General features: G+C 40.2%; 1 protein-coding gene across 1 annotated transcript in view; it reads left to right on the plus strand.

The window, feature by feature from the left end:
• The window catches only part of PPHLN1 (periphilin 1), a 63186-nt gene extending 53707 nt beyond the window's left edge, over positions 1 to 9479 (plus strand). Inside the window, exon 8 of the mRNA XM_008940899.1 lies at positions 9270 to 9479. Within this exon, the coding sequence (XP_008939147.1) occupies positions 9270 to 9479 (210 nt within the window). The remainder of the gene's footprint in view (positions 1 to 9269) is intronic.
• Positions 9480 to 14781: the final 5302 nt, after the last annotated feature.

A 14781-nucleotide genomic window follows, 5' to 3' on the forward strand; every position in this document is an offset into this window, starting at 1 on the left:
GAGTATTCTCACACGTGAGCTGAAAAGGTGTCATTGATATATCTTAGAGAGATTATCAGTACTTCCAGTGAGGTTTAGAAACCGATGGATTGTAATTGCTATGGATTATTTGAATTCAGATTTATAACGCTTGCAGCGGGCACACACTTTCTCTAAGAAGAATCTGTGAGAGGTAGAACTTAAACTAACACTGCTGTTTCACCTAAGGAACACACAAGTTAATATATGAAGTAACACTACCCTCATCCAACACATCTGTTGTAAAGAAGCCTATGAAATCTAGGCCACACACAAACGGGTCTCCAAGGGCCTGTAGTTGGTGTTAGAATGCTGTTATTATGTGGTCTGATTGGTTTAGTAAAGAATTATCTCCAGTAAAACCATGTAACATAATAGTCCTTGCTCTGCCACATGGGAGCTACTTCTGCTTGACTGAGCAAGACATTTCTTGAAGAAGTAATAATGCGCTTGCTCTTGTCAAAATGTAACATTAAATGAAGTCTATCACCATGTACATTTTTGTTGTACTTCAATTCCTGTTCATTTAAACATTGCTTAAAGTCCTCCACTGTAGTATCGAAAGTTATTAAAGTAAATATATGGATTTCCCAGCAATGTATTTAAAGTAAACTTCTTAGTTCTTATTGAAAATTTGCTTGTAGTAATTTTAAAGCAATGGAGAACTCTTGGAAAATGTTAAGTTTTCATAAATGGAAACTTTCTTGCTTTCCAGATTTTAATTGCCAGGCAGTACCTATCACATCAGTTTAAGCTTTATCTTGCATTGTGCTGAATACTTTGTCTGTGATGCTTTCCCTGTTCACTTTGACTTAAAAGAGAGCTGAGACAGTTCAATAGTTGATTTGAACAATTTTCTAAATAGCAAAAGCCAACCAGGTTGGTACTGTGATTGTTCAGAACTATGTAGCCAAACTCTGTGGATTTGTCGTCGTTGTGGAGCTGCAAACACATACTACAATTGTTGATGACTTGTCATCTTAATTGCTTTTTATTTTCATTATTTTTTGGCTCCGCTCAGCAGTGTCATACTTAAGCTGTATGATGTTTCATCTGTAGATTGCTTTATAAGCTCTGAGTAAATGCAAAAACCGTGTCATTTTTTGTTTGGTGAAGGGAAGAAGAAAGGAGTTAATGGTGCTGCTCTGGAGGGATGATGATTAGAGGTGTCATTGCTGAGGGGCAGAGCCCTGTGGAACAGTAGTCATAGGAAGGTGAGGGTGACGTGGAGAAGACCAGGCAGCGTGGCTGTGTTTGGGTGCTCCTGCAGTCGTTGCACACCTGAGCCAGTCACAGGCTTCTCCTGAGCTCCCGTGGACTCCGCCCTGTGCAAACCCCATGACTTTACTGTTGATGCTGCAGTGTCACCAGGGGTGTGATGAGGAGCAAACGAGTGTCTAGATGATGTCTTGAGCTTAAACTGGAGATAATGGTTTCATGCAAGTAAACAATTTGACCTGCATGACTTTTTCCAGTGCGTTACACAGCATGGAAGAGGACAAAGTTCTGTCTAGACCCAAGGCAACTGTTCAGCATTTTCAGCCTGAAAATGTACATGCAAATGCAGCAGGGATTTTGTTACTTGTAGACATAGACACTCACCCTCCAATTTTACAGAGCACTTTTCATCTCTTTTTCATTCTAGAATTCTACTTTAAAATTAAGTGGGAATTGTAGCAGTGGCATTGTTGTAGACAGCATCTTCCTCTTTCAGTTTAGTTTAATCAAAGGAATAAACAGTGCAGGCAGGAGAGAGTGTGTCCTAGAAGCAAGGTGCTGTAGACCAGCTGGACAGAAACACTGTGGCCTCATGAGGGGATCAGCAATCAGCTCCTGGGGCATCCAGATCCAGGTGGCCCCAGCTTCTCCTCTGAGGGGCCTCCTCCTAACACTCATCCCCACTGCATTGTGCTTGTGTGTCATCCCCCATGTTGTTAGTCCTGGTCCTTGAGGGTGAAGCACAGTTCAAACCCATGCTTCTGTTAAAATTGTGTCTGTATCCGGATCTATTCCATACGAGGGACTTCCAGCAGATCTTTCAGTCAGGTATTTAGATCCCAAAAGTGGTGGGCTTACATTCTGAAAGCTGATTAAATCTGTTAAAGCAAGTGCTTGAAACTTTCAATGGGAAGGGAGGCAGAATGTCATTTAAGTGCAAGTAACTTAAATATTTTGTGTATCTTCAGTAAGCAGCAAATTAACATGAAATTGGTCATTATTACATAGTAGATTAAATAACTTGTTTCACTGAAATTTGCATATCAATTAATATCTTATTGGTCTCTAAACCCATTGATTAATGGGTGCAGAAATTATTATTACATAGATTCAAGGCAAAATTATTGGTGTGTTTTTAACAAAGGAATAGAGTAGACTTGTTGATATTTTAGAATTAAAAATTGTATACCATGATTGTAATCGGATATTAAATTTGTTATACATTAATTCAGCATTTTGTAACCATGAAAAAAATAGTTAATCTAGGTTGAAAACCAGTTTTAAATGTCTTGATCATGGGAATTGTCTGCAAGTGGTTTAATGACAGTTCTGAGCATTCTTTGCACTGCAGAGCTCTAAATTTATATATTGTGTCCATAAACATAGCAGTACAATTACATTGCCTCTACAGTAATGAAAAATTCTCTGTACTCTTTCAGTAGAGGATTAGCTTATTGTACTTGAGGAGGGTAAATTTCAGGTAGGTTAATAAAGTCTAATTTGCCTGGCAGGGAAAAATCAAAGATAGTATGCAAATAAATTAAGAAGTAGTGATTTGCGGAGAGGTAATAATTCCTTTTAAAAGATGTCTTTGGCAAAGAAAATACTGTGATACCCGCAATTCTGAAATCACTCAGTGCATAGTAGTTTCCCAATTTGCTAGCGTTTACACGCACAGTTATAATGCCCAATCTGACTGCATATGCAGCCAGCTTACAGCTAGGTCTGCATTACAACACCTTTTAGCAAAGCTCTTTAGTTAGAAGCACAAGAAACATTAAACCTCATGGTCTGTTTACCCATGCTGGGAAAACCTGGCATGGATGTGGCTGTGTGAACAGAATAGTGCTTTGTCAGATTTACTCTGTGCCTGCTGAGGAGGAGGGAAATAAGCAGCTGGTTTATGCCACCAGAGGGCTGTGCCAGCCTTGCTGTCCAGGCTGACCTGGGGGAACAGAAGCTCTTGGCTCTGTCTGGTGTGGAGCAGCCCAGGGGCGTCCCTGGAGCAGGAGAGATTCCAGGCGCTTTGGTCTTTCATTAGTGGGGTGTCTGGAGGGGCCAGGGGACGGCTTTGAGAGCTGTGCCACGTTTGTGCTCTGCCACTTCAAGCTCTGCCTTTGTCAGAAATCAAACAGCTACCAGTGAGCATGTTGCTTCTCTCCTCCTTGCATGGGGTATTTGATACTTGTGGGAAATGTGCCTTTAGTAACTGGAAAGTTTCTGTCTTCTGAAAGATAATACATTAAATGAATACTTGCATGAATCAAAGAGAGAAGATGGTGGTTGCTGGGCATGTCGGGTCTTCGCAAGGGTGAGTTAGTATCTAAGGGTTGCAGGTTGTTTAATGTGGTTTCTGAGCCACAGCCCTAGCTCCTTCCCCCACGTGAACTGAACCTTGAGGGTCTTTGGGCTTCTTGGTGAGGAGCTGAGAACAGACATCTCTGAGGAGTGCTGACTCACAAGCACTGATGGTGGTGGGCTGTATACGTATGGTGCAGAGCTGCTCAGAAAGCCTAGAGTTGTGTCGTGTTGCTGTGAAGGCGTCGTGGTGGCAGCGAGAGAGTGTTAGATGAACCTGCAAATGTATGGAATGATAACATTCAAAAATGTAGGAAAGGTTGTGATGCAAAAGAGCAAGGGATTGAACATTACAGATTAAATTATGAGCATCAATTTGACTTGCTAAATCACCACATCCACTTAATGGATGTGGTCCTCCTTTCGCCTGGTGGTCCTGTTTGTGGTTGTGAGCAGAACACCTTCTGCATTGAAATGAATTTGCCCATCTCTTGCATAAAGCTGCTTGAGCCTTGCTTGTGCAAGTCTCTTGATTCCTTCTCAAGAGGCATTTACAAGTCAAGAGCATTCAAAAGGTGCCACAGTCGTATTCTTTCAAAACTATAGCTTGAGAGGATAGTTAATGTTATTTACCGTTATATAAAATAAAGCTCATTCATTAGAAAAACTCTCCCAGGAGTGAGAAGTGAAGATTCAGTTAAGTCCTTTCTGAGACTGAGAGGAGAAATTTGCGTCTTCCACTTGCTACGCAGTTGTACTTTCTACCAGCTGTGAACATGGAAGATACAGAGGCTGATTTGTAGCCTGGTGGGACCTGATGGGTCTTTCCACTTACCAGGGAACTTCGCTTGTTTCCTTCTTCAGAGGCTGCTTAGATCAGAAGCTGTAGTTCTGGATGTTTCAAATCACCTTGAGAAATTAAAAAGCCTTTCTTTGCACAGACTATGGAGCTAATATGGGGAAACTTGGTGCACGGGTTGAAATACAGTTTGTGGATATCTCCATTTTAACTTCACTTTTTTTCCTGGTTTCATACCCTTTGAATACTGTGTCTGTGCTTACTGTTGAAATGAAGCTTCTTTTTGGTCAGGTGTGTAAGACTTTGAGACCAAGGCGACAAAGTTTCTGACTCTTCTGCAGACTGTAGTCACTTGCCGGAGAGGGCATCTTAAGTTCTATTTTTTGTTCTCATTACTATTTATGTTGTCCGACAGCCCTGCTCTGCAAAATACATGGGCAGCTCCAGAACAGTTTTTGAGAAGAAAATGGGTCTGTTCTAGGCAGAGAGAGGAAATTATATGGACTTTGTCAGTGAGTAGTAGACATGCCATCAAGGTACTCCTTAGCTAGGCACAATTTCATCCACGCTGAGAGTTCAGATTCATGACAGAGTTTTGGTTGTGGTGTTTTCCACCCATCATCTGAGCCACTCAGTATGTTTGGTTTGTTTTTTTTTTTTTTTGTTTAAGCCAAGACCGTTTGTAGATTATCCCTGCAGGAGGGATATAGCAGTCTAAGACCTGAGCAGTCCCCACATGCTTCTGCCCCTCTTTCTTCCCCTTCAGAAGTTAAAGTTCCAGAGCTGAGCTGGAAAAAGAGAATGTGTGGTATCCTTCATTTCATCTCTTTCGTGTCAGTGTCGTGCATGGTAATTTAAGTCACTGCTGATGGTGCTTTGAAGTTAACTCTGCAAACTTTGCACAGATGCAGATTAGGGAGGTCTCAAAAAATGTCATTCTGCCTGGTGAGTTCTAGGGCTTGATCACCTCCAGCCTGGGGGAAAAACTTTGCTATTGCTTCAGCTAGGCCTGAAAGTAAATGTCTTTCAGCTTCATTTAAACAATTCTAAGTGCAAATTTTGGTTCAGTTTTCTCAAATATAAGAGCGTTCACTAACATGTTGCAGATGTGGCAGCACACCTTTAGATTTGCATCTAGACAAAGCCTAAGTGCTTGTGCAGAGGCTAGTACAGCAAAGGGTTGATCTCAGTCAGAGCATCTATGCTATTATAATGTAAGAATAAAAAGAGCTAAAATGCCATGAGAATAATATAAAAGTAGACATATTTATGATCCTCTGACCACACAGATGCCAGATGTGCTGATTTTGGAAAACTCTTCAAAGAGAACTGGAATTCAGCTTATATACTTTTCATTCATAGGAAAATCAAGACTGTCTCTATATATTTTTCTGTGTATATAAAATAAATTTTGATGTATTTATATATTTGGGAATAGAACAGCTGTTTCTGCTTCTCCTTCATCTGCTTACTGAACTGTCACACATTCTTTTCATTGTTCTGGTGCTATAGCTTGGGTCACTGAATGAAAGTATGCTAGGGTCTTGGTAAATGATCACCCTACAGCTTTAGCTGTTTTCAGGGTTACCTGATGTATATATCAGACAGAATAATCATGTCATTGGTATCATTCCCTTTCTTGTTTTTCAGTGCTGAAACATTATTTCTTCTTTCCCCACACATGGAATCGTTTTTGGTTTTTAGTTCCAGATGCTTACAGATGAGCTTCCATGATCTGAGCCCAAAATCAGTGTCAGCTGGAATTTTAAAGATAGAGTTATTTTCAAACCTTGTTGGGTCATAAGTTCTTCTAGTATCCTTCCCCAACAGGCAGCTTTTTTGCTCATTTGGAGTCTTTTCTGCAGTTTTCTTTCTTCCTCAGGCATCCCGTTCTTGGCTTATTTTCCAGAAATAGCTGCCACCTCTTCTGTGGAGAAGATGAATTTTAATATCCCATGCCACCATCCTCTTTTCCAAGAGCTTTGAGTGCTTTTACTTTTTTTGTTTAATAGTTGATTGTACCATTAAGCTGTAATTAATATATTCTGTAATTGATATTCTTGTAACTGGTAATCTGTACTCACTTCTGCAAAGCATGCATAGTAACTTCTCTCTGAGGGTTGCTAGACATGCACTGGTGTCAGATATAAACTGGTTTATGAAGTTATTTCCACTTGATGACTGTGGCTTGCTTCTTTTTTTTTTTTCCAGTTGTGCTGATGCATCTGGTTTTAGAATTGAATCAGTGAATCACATTAATTGGGGGGGAAGTAATTTTAAAAGGGATCATCTCAGTGATGTAATTTACGTCGCAGCTATACAAATAGGTTTATCAGCACAATTGAGAAAGAGGCAGATTGCACCAGGAGGATCAGAATTAGCAGCTGGGGTAGAAAGCTTGTTGAGGGAAAATTGCTCAATTATTTAGAGGAGCTGAGCTGTTTCCTTTGTTTTCTGTTGTTAGAACTGCCTTCCTGCTCCACCTTTGCCCTCTTTCCTTGTTTTAGGCCAATTTTATTTTATTAAAAGTCTTTTGTCACGAAGTATTGAAAATGTTCATCTCGTGTGTGAAGGTGTTTAGTTTCCAGATTGTTGGGACAGTAAATTGACTTCTGCCTCCAGACGCAGTGATGACAGTGGCTCTCCTGAGTCTCCTCCACATTGTCTTTTCTAAAAATTTTGAAGGAAAATGTGCTTAGATCGAGCTAGTATTTATATGCTGAGGGTCAGAGCATTTCATTTGGGTTAGTTCTTTGTGGTGTGTGAGAGAAATAGCAGATAGCATTCTTCGCCATTAATTTGAAGACAAATTAGAGTGTTTCCTAAAGTTGTAGCTTTGGGTTCCTTCCCAAAGACAGGCGATGTGTCTGTGCTCTCTGTTAGGGTTGGGGTTTCACTCCTGCTGGTGTTGCACAGAGTCCTTTGAAGACTGACAATTGCCAGGTTTGTTTACCTGTGGAAGATCATTCACACGTCCTTGGTTTGACCACTTCAAAGGTGATAAAATAGGACGAATAGACATGCAATAAGAAAAACAAAGGAGTTCTGAACTATTTCCTCCAAAACGTAATGGCTCTGGGGAGAAAAATCCTTTCAGAAATCATCCTGTGAAGGTGCTAGCAAGCCTGCTGCAAGTACTTGAAAGGCATGAGTTATCCAAAGTGAAATACCATCTGTCTGTCATATGGCTAATCAGAGACAGCAATTCGTTCTGAGCTTTTTCCTTGGAAAGAGTCAGAAAAAAAGTAACCCAAATTTACTCTGAAGTTTTCTTAGCAAGTGCTATGTTTTACTTGCTGGGGAACATGAACTCTGAGAGTCTGGGTTTTCTGCTAATATTTTATTCCCAAAGAGCTAAATATACAAAGCAGGAAGCAAGCCCACTCTCAGAAAAAAAAAAAAAAAAAGCCATATGCACACTGTTTCCACACTTCAGAAGTTTAGCTCCAGTTTGGGGCTGCACTCTTCTTTTTGACTTCTTAATTTCCATTGAAAATTAGTTTCTTCCTAAAGGTTTTATTCTATTTGCCAGCAAGTGTTTTTAACCTTTTTTTTTATAGAATATACTATCAAGCATTTGAGAACTTTCTTTATTAAAGGTACCATGTTAAATCATTGTGTTTCTGAGATTAGTTTAATTTGTGTGCAGAATGTATTTTTTTTTTTTTTTAAACTGCTCTTCTGACATGAATATACTTAAGCTGCCCTTGAACTGGTCCTTACAAATGAAAAAAGTGTGATGGTGTTCCGTTTTGTGGCTTTTTTTTTGGTGGGTAGTTTTGTTTGTTTGTTTTTGTGGGTTGGTTGGGATATTTTTTCTTACTTTTTTTTGCTTACGGGAAATTGCTTATATACAGTTGTATCATTTTTGACCACAACATAGATAAATATGGGACGGAGGGGTCACATATCTCTGTAAAAAACAAGTGCTAACACAAGCACACAATACAAAAAGATAACCATACTTTGAGGAATATCAATATCTTAGCTTTTTTTTTTCTTCTAAAAAAAATGTACAGAGATATAAAACTTACTTATCTCCATTCAAAAAGCCAGTGTATTTTTTAAATGGAAATTGGGGCAAAGAAGTGTGAAAATGAACTGCTTCTGGCACTTGGAAGACTGTGACAAGTTCCTTTTTTGGTGGGCATTTAGATTAATCTATTTCTGTAGATGGAATCTGAAAAAAAAAAAAAAATTTGAAAGGCCACCAAGTTGCTTTGGAAACTGCCTAGGAGCATAGTCAGATGCCTGTTTGAAAAAGGGTTGCAGTGATGATGAGAAGTTACTCCTTCTCAGCTGTGGTACGTAACTGACTCCCCGCAGTACAAGATGAGATGGGTTCCTGTCTCATCCAGATAAGAGAACCATGGCCAGGATTCCTCTTATTCTTATTGGTGGTTGAATCACCATGCAGTCAAACTAATTAAAGTTGTCTTTGTCAAGAACTTCTAAAAGAGACAGATATCTAATGAACACACACAATTTGGTGAAATTATTTTAACACAATTTATATTTAAAGTATTAGGAAAGATTACAGACTCAGTTATTGATGCTTTGTGCAAAGGCTGAGACTTCCAGATGTGACATGGTTAAACTAATTTTACCTATATTTGCAAGGAAAATATGGTTTAGTATTTGCACGTTGCTCTGTCATTACTTACCAAATACTGCTGCAAGAGGAACTTTCTCTTTTTAAGGCACTTCTTCCAATAAAAGTGTTCTTGTATCCAGATAGTTCTGAACTCATTATGTTTGTATTGGCACAGGCCAGAAGAGGGGCAAGGCAAATAGAGCTTAGAGTTGAAATTCTCATTAAATCCAGTATTCTGTGTTGGGTTTGGACCTGCAGTAGCGCTGAACTGAATGAGGGCTGCGGGTGTGCTGATGTAAAGAATCTTGCACTTAATCATTTTCTAAAATGTGTTGTTTCCAGATCTACAGACAAGACTGTGAAACCTTTGGCATGGTAGTGAAGATGCTAATTGATAAAGATCCATCATTAGAGAAGTCCATTCAGTTTGCCCTGAGGCAGAATTTGCATGAAATAGGTGAGCGGTGCATTGAAGAACTCAAACATTTCATTGCTCAGTACGATGCTGCCAATCAAGATCTATCAGAATCCTTCAAAGAGGGCTCATACTAAGGACAAAGATACGCTTTTAGATCTTCTGCATTGTGTATGCCATAATACATAAATCTGCTTTTTGTGGGGAAAGAGGAGATCTTGTTGGAGATTTGAACCCAAGGCCTGCGCTCCTTCATAGTAGCTCGGGTGGCTGTATCTTGTTCACTGTGGTCTCCACAACTGTATTCTTCCTACCTGTACTTGTTGACATATACTCCTTTGAAAGGATTTCTTTTCAAAAACATTGTAAAGTGACAAACTATTTTTTAAAACTTTACACAGTTACCTAGGAAAAATTGTTCAGTACGATATATGTACACTTACATTTTTATGTTTACAAGTGTAACTTCAAACACTGTATTTTTTATTAAAATAACAAGAAGCAGCTCTTCATTCCTCAACTTATGCAGAAATATGTCTTGTTTTCATATACACTATAGGAAGGGAAGACTTGCAAAACTGGTCACAACCATGATTTTAATTATTTATTATAGTTTAAATGTCGGATTCATTCTGTAAAATTACGCTAGGGGTTATCTCCCATCTCTGACTGCCAGTGCAATTCTAACTGCTTGATATAAGAAGTGCTGTATTTTTTGCTCTAATTGCAGGTTCTACAAATGCCTTTTAAATTTTGTGTTTTCCATATCATGAGTCATTACTAGTAAGCAGTATTACATAGGATCAATTCTATTTTTTTTTTTTTTTGTACTATTTGTTCCCATTGTTATGTTTTTGACTGCACCTTACAGAGTTTAACTGCAGATAACCACTGAGCAGGGAAGGTCACTTCTACTCTCTCCCTCTACCCTCTTACACCTTCTCACCACTTTTCATCCATCAGTTTTAACAATTAGGAGGCCTTGTGTAGTCCTTATTTCTGACACCAAGAAGGAGCAGGAACTTGGGGTGGCAAGGTGGGGCAAGGAAAATGAGCATGACTGTCTGTTGTCACATCCAAGTTGCTTTGGATTAGGTGTAATGTGAAGTTAAACCCCAAGGCCCCAGATTCATCATCTTTTAAACCTAGATGATGCTGGGTAATTTGCATTCCCACTTTTGACCTGATAGAGTAACTTATAGTTGAGGAACAGTGGTTGAGGAGAGCCTAGAGGCTGCCAGTTCTGCATGATAACTTTTCAGAGATGGAAAATATTTACAGCTCATTGGCAGTATCCTGATGATTGGCTTGTGTACAGTGTTACATTTAATAAGGTACTGGTTTTGATTAATGTTACAGGAAAGGGGTAATTTGAATCATAATCACAAAGAGGTAAGAATAAGCATGATTGGGTGCATTTTGATTCAGAAATATGTAAAACTCCGTGAAAGGACTAATGACCAAAGCTCACTGTTTCCAAAGTGTACAGTATTTTTCAATGAAAAAGTCATGAAATTCAACCCAGTTTTCAAGGTAACTCAGATTTCATCAGAATGGTGTGCAGAAAAGTCCATGAAATGGCAATGACTTTGCATGTGCAAGGTGCTGTATATGTATCACCGCATCTTAACACATGCAAATCTTGATATGGTTTATTAAATAAGCATTACATTGGATTCCTCAGATGCCCGATTAGTTTTTATGTCAGTCAGGTGTGGTGTTGCAGTTGGCTTTTGTTGGTTTCTAGGAGTTCACGTTGCTCAAAGGAGATGACCTGCAACTTACCTTGTTGGCATCTGTGATTGTGTGGGCTGCACAGTGAGTGGGACTCGAGCTCATAGATCCTACAAGATGTTAATTTGGGGAGGGAGAAAGGGGAAGGAAGGCAACCAGTTGAGGCACAGTAGCTGGACCTGACTCACCCCTTCTGGCATGAACCTGGTTTACTGTGAAACCACAGGCAAAGTCTCTGAGGCCGAAGCGTAAGTACAGAGCTTCACTACTTGTCTGCAGGACCAAGAGCCTTCATAAGGTTACATCAGAGTTTTTGATTTGGTTAGAAATGTTAATGAAAAAAAATACTGAAATGTTTAATATATTTTTGATTAAAAATGTCCATTATTACTGTACAGTTTGTTAGGAGTCTCCTTTGTTAGAAGCCTGATTAAATTTACTATGATACAAGAATTTGATTTTTCAAGTGTTCTTCTGTAAAGTAAGACCTAAGTTCCAATCACAGAATCCTTGAGTTGTAAGGGACCCATAAGGATCAAGTCCAACTCTGCTCCTCCCAGGAGTACCTAAAACTAAACCATATGATCAAGAACATTGTCCAGATACTCCTTGAATTTTGCCAGGCTTGGGGCTGTGACCAGTTTCACCACCCTGAGGAGCCTGTGTCAGTGATCAACCACCCTCTCGGTGAAGAAACTTTTCCTAAAGTCCACTCCAAAGTTCCCCTGACACAGCTTCATTCCATTTCCTTGTGTCCTATCAATCACTGGTCACCAGAGAAGGGAGATCAGCACCTGGCAGTCTGCTGCCCCCCTTGAGGAAGCTGTGGAATATAATGAGGACACCCCCCAACCTTCTCATCTCCAAGATGCACAAACCAAGTGGCCTCAGTGGCTCCTCCTAAGCCTTGCCCTCAAGGTGTTGTATCATCTTGGTCACCTTCCTTTGAGCACAGTCTAATAGTCTGATGCTCTTCTTATATTGAGGCACCCCAAACTTCACAGAGTACTGGGGGTGGGGCTGCATCAGTGGAGTGTAGAGTGGGACAATTGCTTCCCTTTACCAGCCATTTATGCTGTGCTTGATGCACCCCAAGGACATGGTTAGCCCTCTTGGCTGCCAGGGTACACTGTTGGCTGATGTTCAACCTGCAGCAACCTAAACCCCCAGAAAAAAACTGGGGCCACTCTCCAGCTGCTCATCCCCTAATTCATATATATAACCAGGACTACCCTGTCCCAGGTGGCAACTCTGGCACTTGCTCATGTTCAATTTCACACGGTTGGTGATTGCCCACCTCTCTAGTTCATCCAGCTCTCTCTGCAAGGCCTCTCTACCCTTGAGGGAATCCACAGCTCTTCCTAGTTTAGTTAATCACCAGTAAACTTATTTAATATCTATAAAACTATTAATGAGCATTGGCCCTAAACCAGCCCTGGAGAACTACACTGGTGACTGGTCACCAGCCTGATGTAACCCCATTTACTGTAACTCTTTGAGCCTGACAAATCAGCCAATAATCTTGGGTTGTTTTTTTGGGTGTGGTTTTTTTTTTTTTTAGATTAGCTAATAGCTCTTTTTGTTTTTTTTTTTTTTTAGATTAGCTAATAGCTCAGAAAGATTTTTTCAGTGTATTGGTTGGCCTTAGCTTAATCTGACTTCCCCTTTTAAATGAATTAAATTTTACTCATTAACTAAGGAGCCATTTGACTTTTTATAAGTGCTGTTTCTGTGAAAGGTTTAATTCACATTCATGAGTGATAAGTAATTGGTTTTCCATCTAATACTTGTCATTTTGTTGAATGTTCACATTTAACCTTTTGTGATGTATGCTTTCTGTTGATGTAAGTGAAATATGCCAATCACTTAACTTAAGCAAGAAACATGGCTTTTAGTCTTGCTATAATGAGCAATAAAACCACTACAGACATGAAAGGAGCTAATGCCATGTATCAGAGAAGAACCCGTTCCTTGAAACCCTGTTTTCTGTGCAAGGTTTTTCCTTCTGATGAGAATATGAAGTATTGCCCTAGTGTTTCTCACTATGGTGGAGGTCGTACTGGGTTTGGCTGGGATAGAGTTAACCTTTTTAATAGCTGGAATGGTGGTGCTGTGCTTTGGCTTTGTGATGAAAAGAGCCTGGTAAGACACAGATGGTTTAGCTGTTGCTGAGCGGTGTTTACAGAGTCAGACCTTGTCTGCTCCTCCACCACACCTGCCAGTGAGCAGTCTGGGGGTGCACAACAAGTTGGGAGAGGACACAGCTGGGACAGCTGACCCAACAGACCAAAAGGATATCCTAGACCACATGATGTCATGCTCAGCACTAACAACATTTTGAGGGGAGGGGGATGGCAGTTCAGTGGGGCTGATCTGGCTCAGAGACTGGCTATTGGGTAGAGACTGGGTAGCTGTTGGCTATTGGAAAGCAACTTGGGGTTTCGGGGGGTTTATTTGTTTTGTGTTTGTGTGGTTTTTTTTTTTTTTTACTTATTAAATTGTCTTTATCTCAACCTCTGTGTTTTCTTAATTTTAACCTTATGATTCTCTCCCTCATCCCACTAGAATTAGTGGCTGAGCTTCGTGTGTGACACTTAGGTGCTTACCACGGTGTAAGCTCCACTCTGAACATTGGTGCTTCTTTTAGTAACACAAAACAGAACTTACAGCTTTGGTGACTGTATCCAAGTTTTGTGCTGGTGGCAGACACTAGATCCTGGGGAAGAATAAGTTAGAAACATTGCTATAAGAAGTGACGGAAAAGAATGAAATAGAAATCTTTTATGTCAAGCTGAAAAAAAATGAACAAAGTTGCACAGCCATCGTTAAACTTAGATGTATAATTTTTAAAGTGAAAAAAAAAAAAAATCCAGGTTAGCCTCTTTTTCCTGAAGCATGCTTCCAAGTACCTGGTTCTTCCCCTGACATGAATGTCTCTCAACAGTCTGTTCCTCAGCAAAACAAAGCTTTCTAAATGTTTTCAAATGCTGTTAATTGTCCAGCATAGGTTAAGGGGTCTCCTTCTCTATGTGTCCCAGAGCAGAGGTACCTAAGCCAGCTCTGAGTAAGCTGCTCGGCCACTGGAAGGCAACAACACTGGAGCACTGCTCCCCTAGGCATGGTGCTGTGCAGCTGGACCTTCCTTGGATGAGTCTGGTCTTGAGGGAAAGCAGGTTGGAGCCTTGGGCTCTACCATTTGGCTGCTAGGAAAGCAGATGCTGCCTGAGCCACGGCAGCAGGCTGGCAGCTGGAAGCACCCCCCTGAGCCACCCATTGGCCCATGTGATGTAGCATGCTATTACTTTGATCAGCTTTCATCTACACCAGACTTGTTTGTACTAGAAAAGTGACTTACATGGTGAACAGCACCGCTGGGAGTAAAGGATCTTTTGCTTACTTCGCCCTGAAAAATACAAGCAAGTGACTGCTCGTTTAATTTAGCCTTAGCAACAGCTTCATTTTCTTTTGTGTAAGCCAATACCCATGTGACCATTCCCTCCTGTACTGCTAGCTGCTTTTATTGCAGAGCTTCTACGTCCTCAGGAACGACAAGCTTAGTTCAATTTGCCAGGCTTTTTTGGTAAGAAGCATCTGTTATTTTGTTAATTACCTTTCTTCAGGCAGGCAGAAAGCCAACGGCTGTAGCATTTACTATCTTAATTGGTGGATGTCACTGTTAGTTCAAGTAACAAATTTCTGCCCTTC

This window comes from Merops nubicus, unplaced genomic scaffold (genome assembly GCF_000691845.1).
Source record: "Merops nubicus isolate BGI_N331 unplaced genomic scaffold, ASM69184v1 scaffold10665, whole genome shotgun sequence".
Lineage (NCBI taxonomy): Eukaryota > Metazoa > Chordata > Aves > Coraciiformes > Meropidae > Merops > Merops nubicus.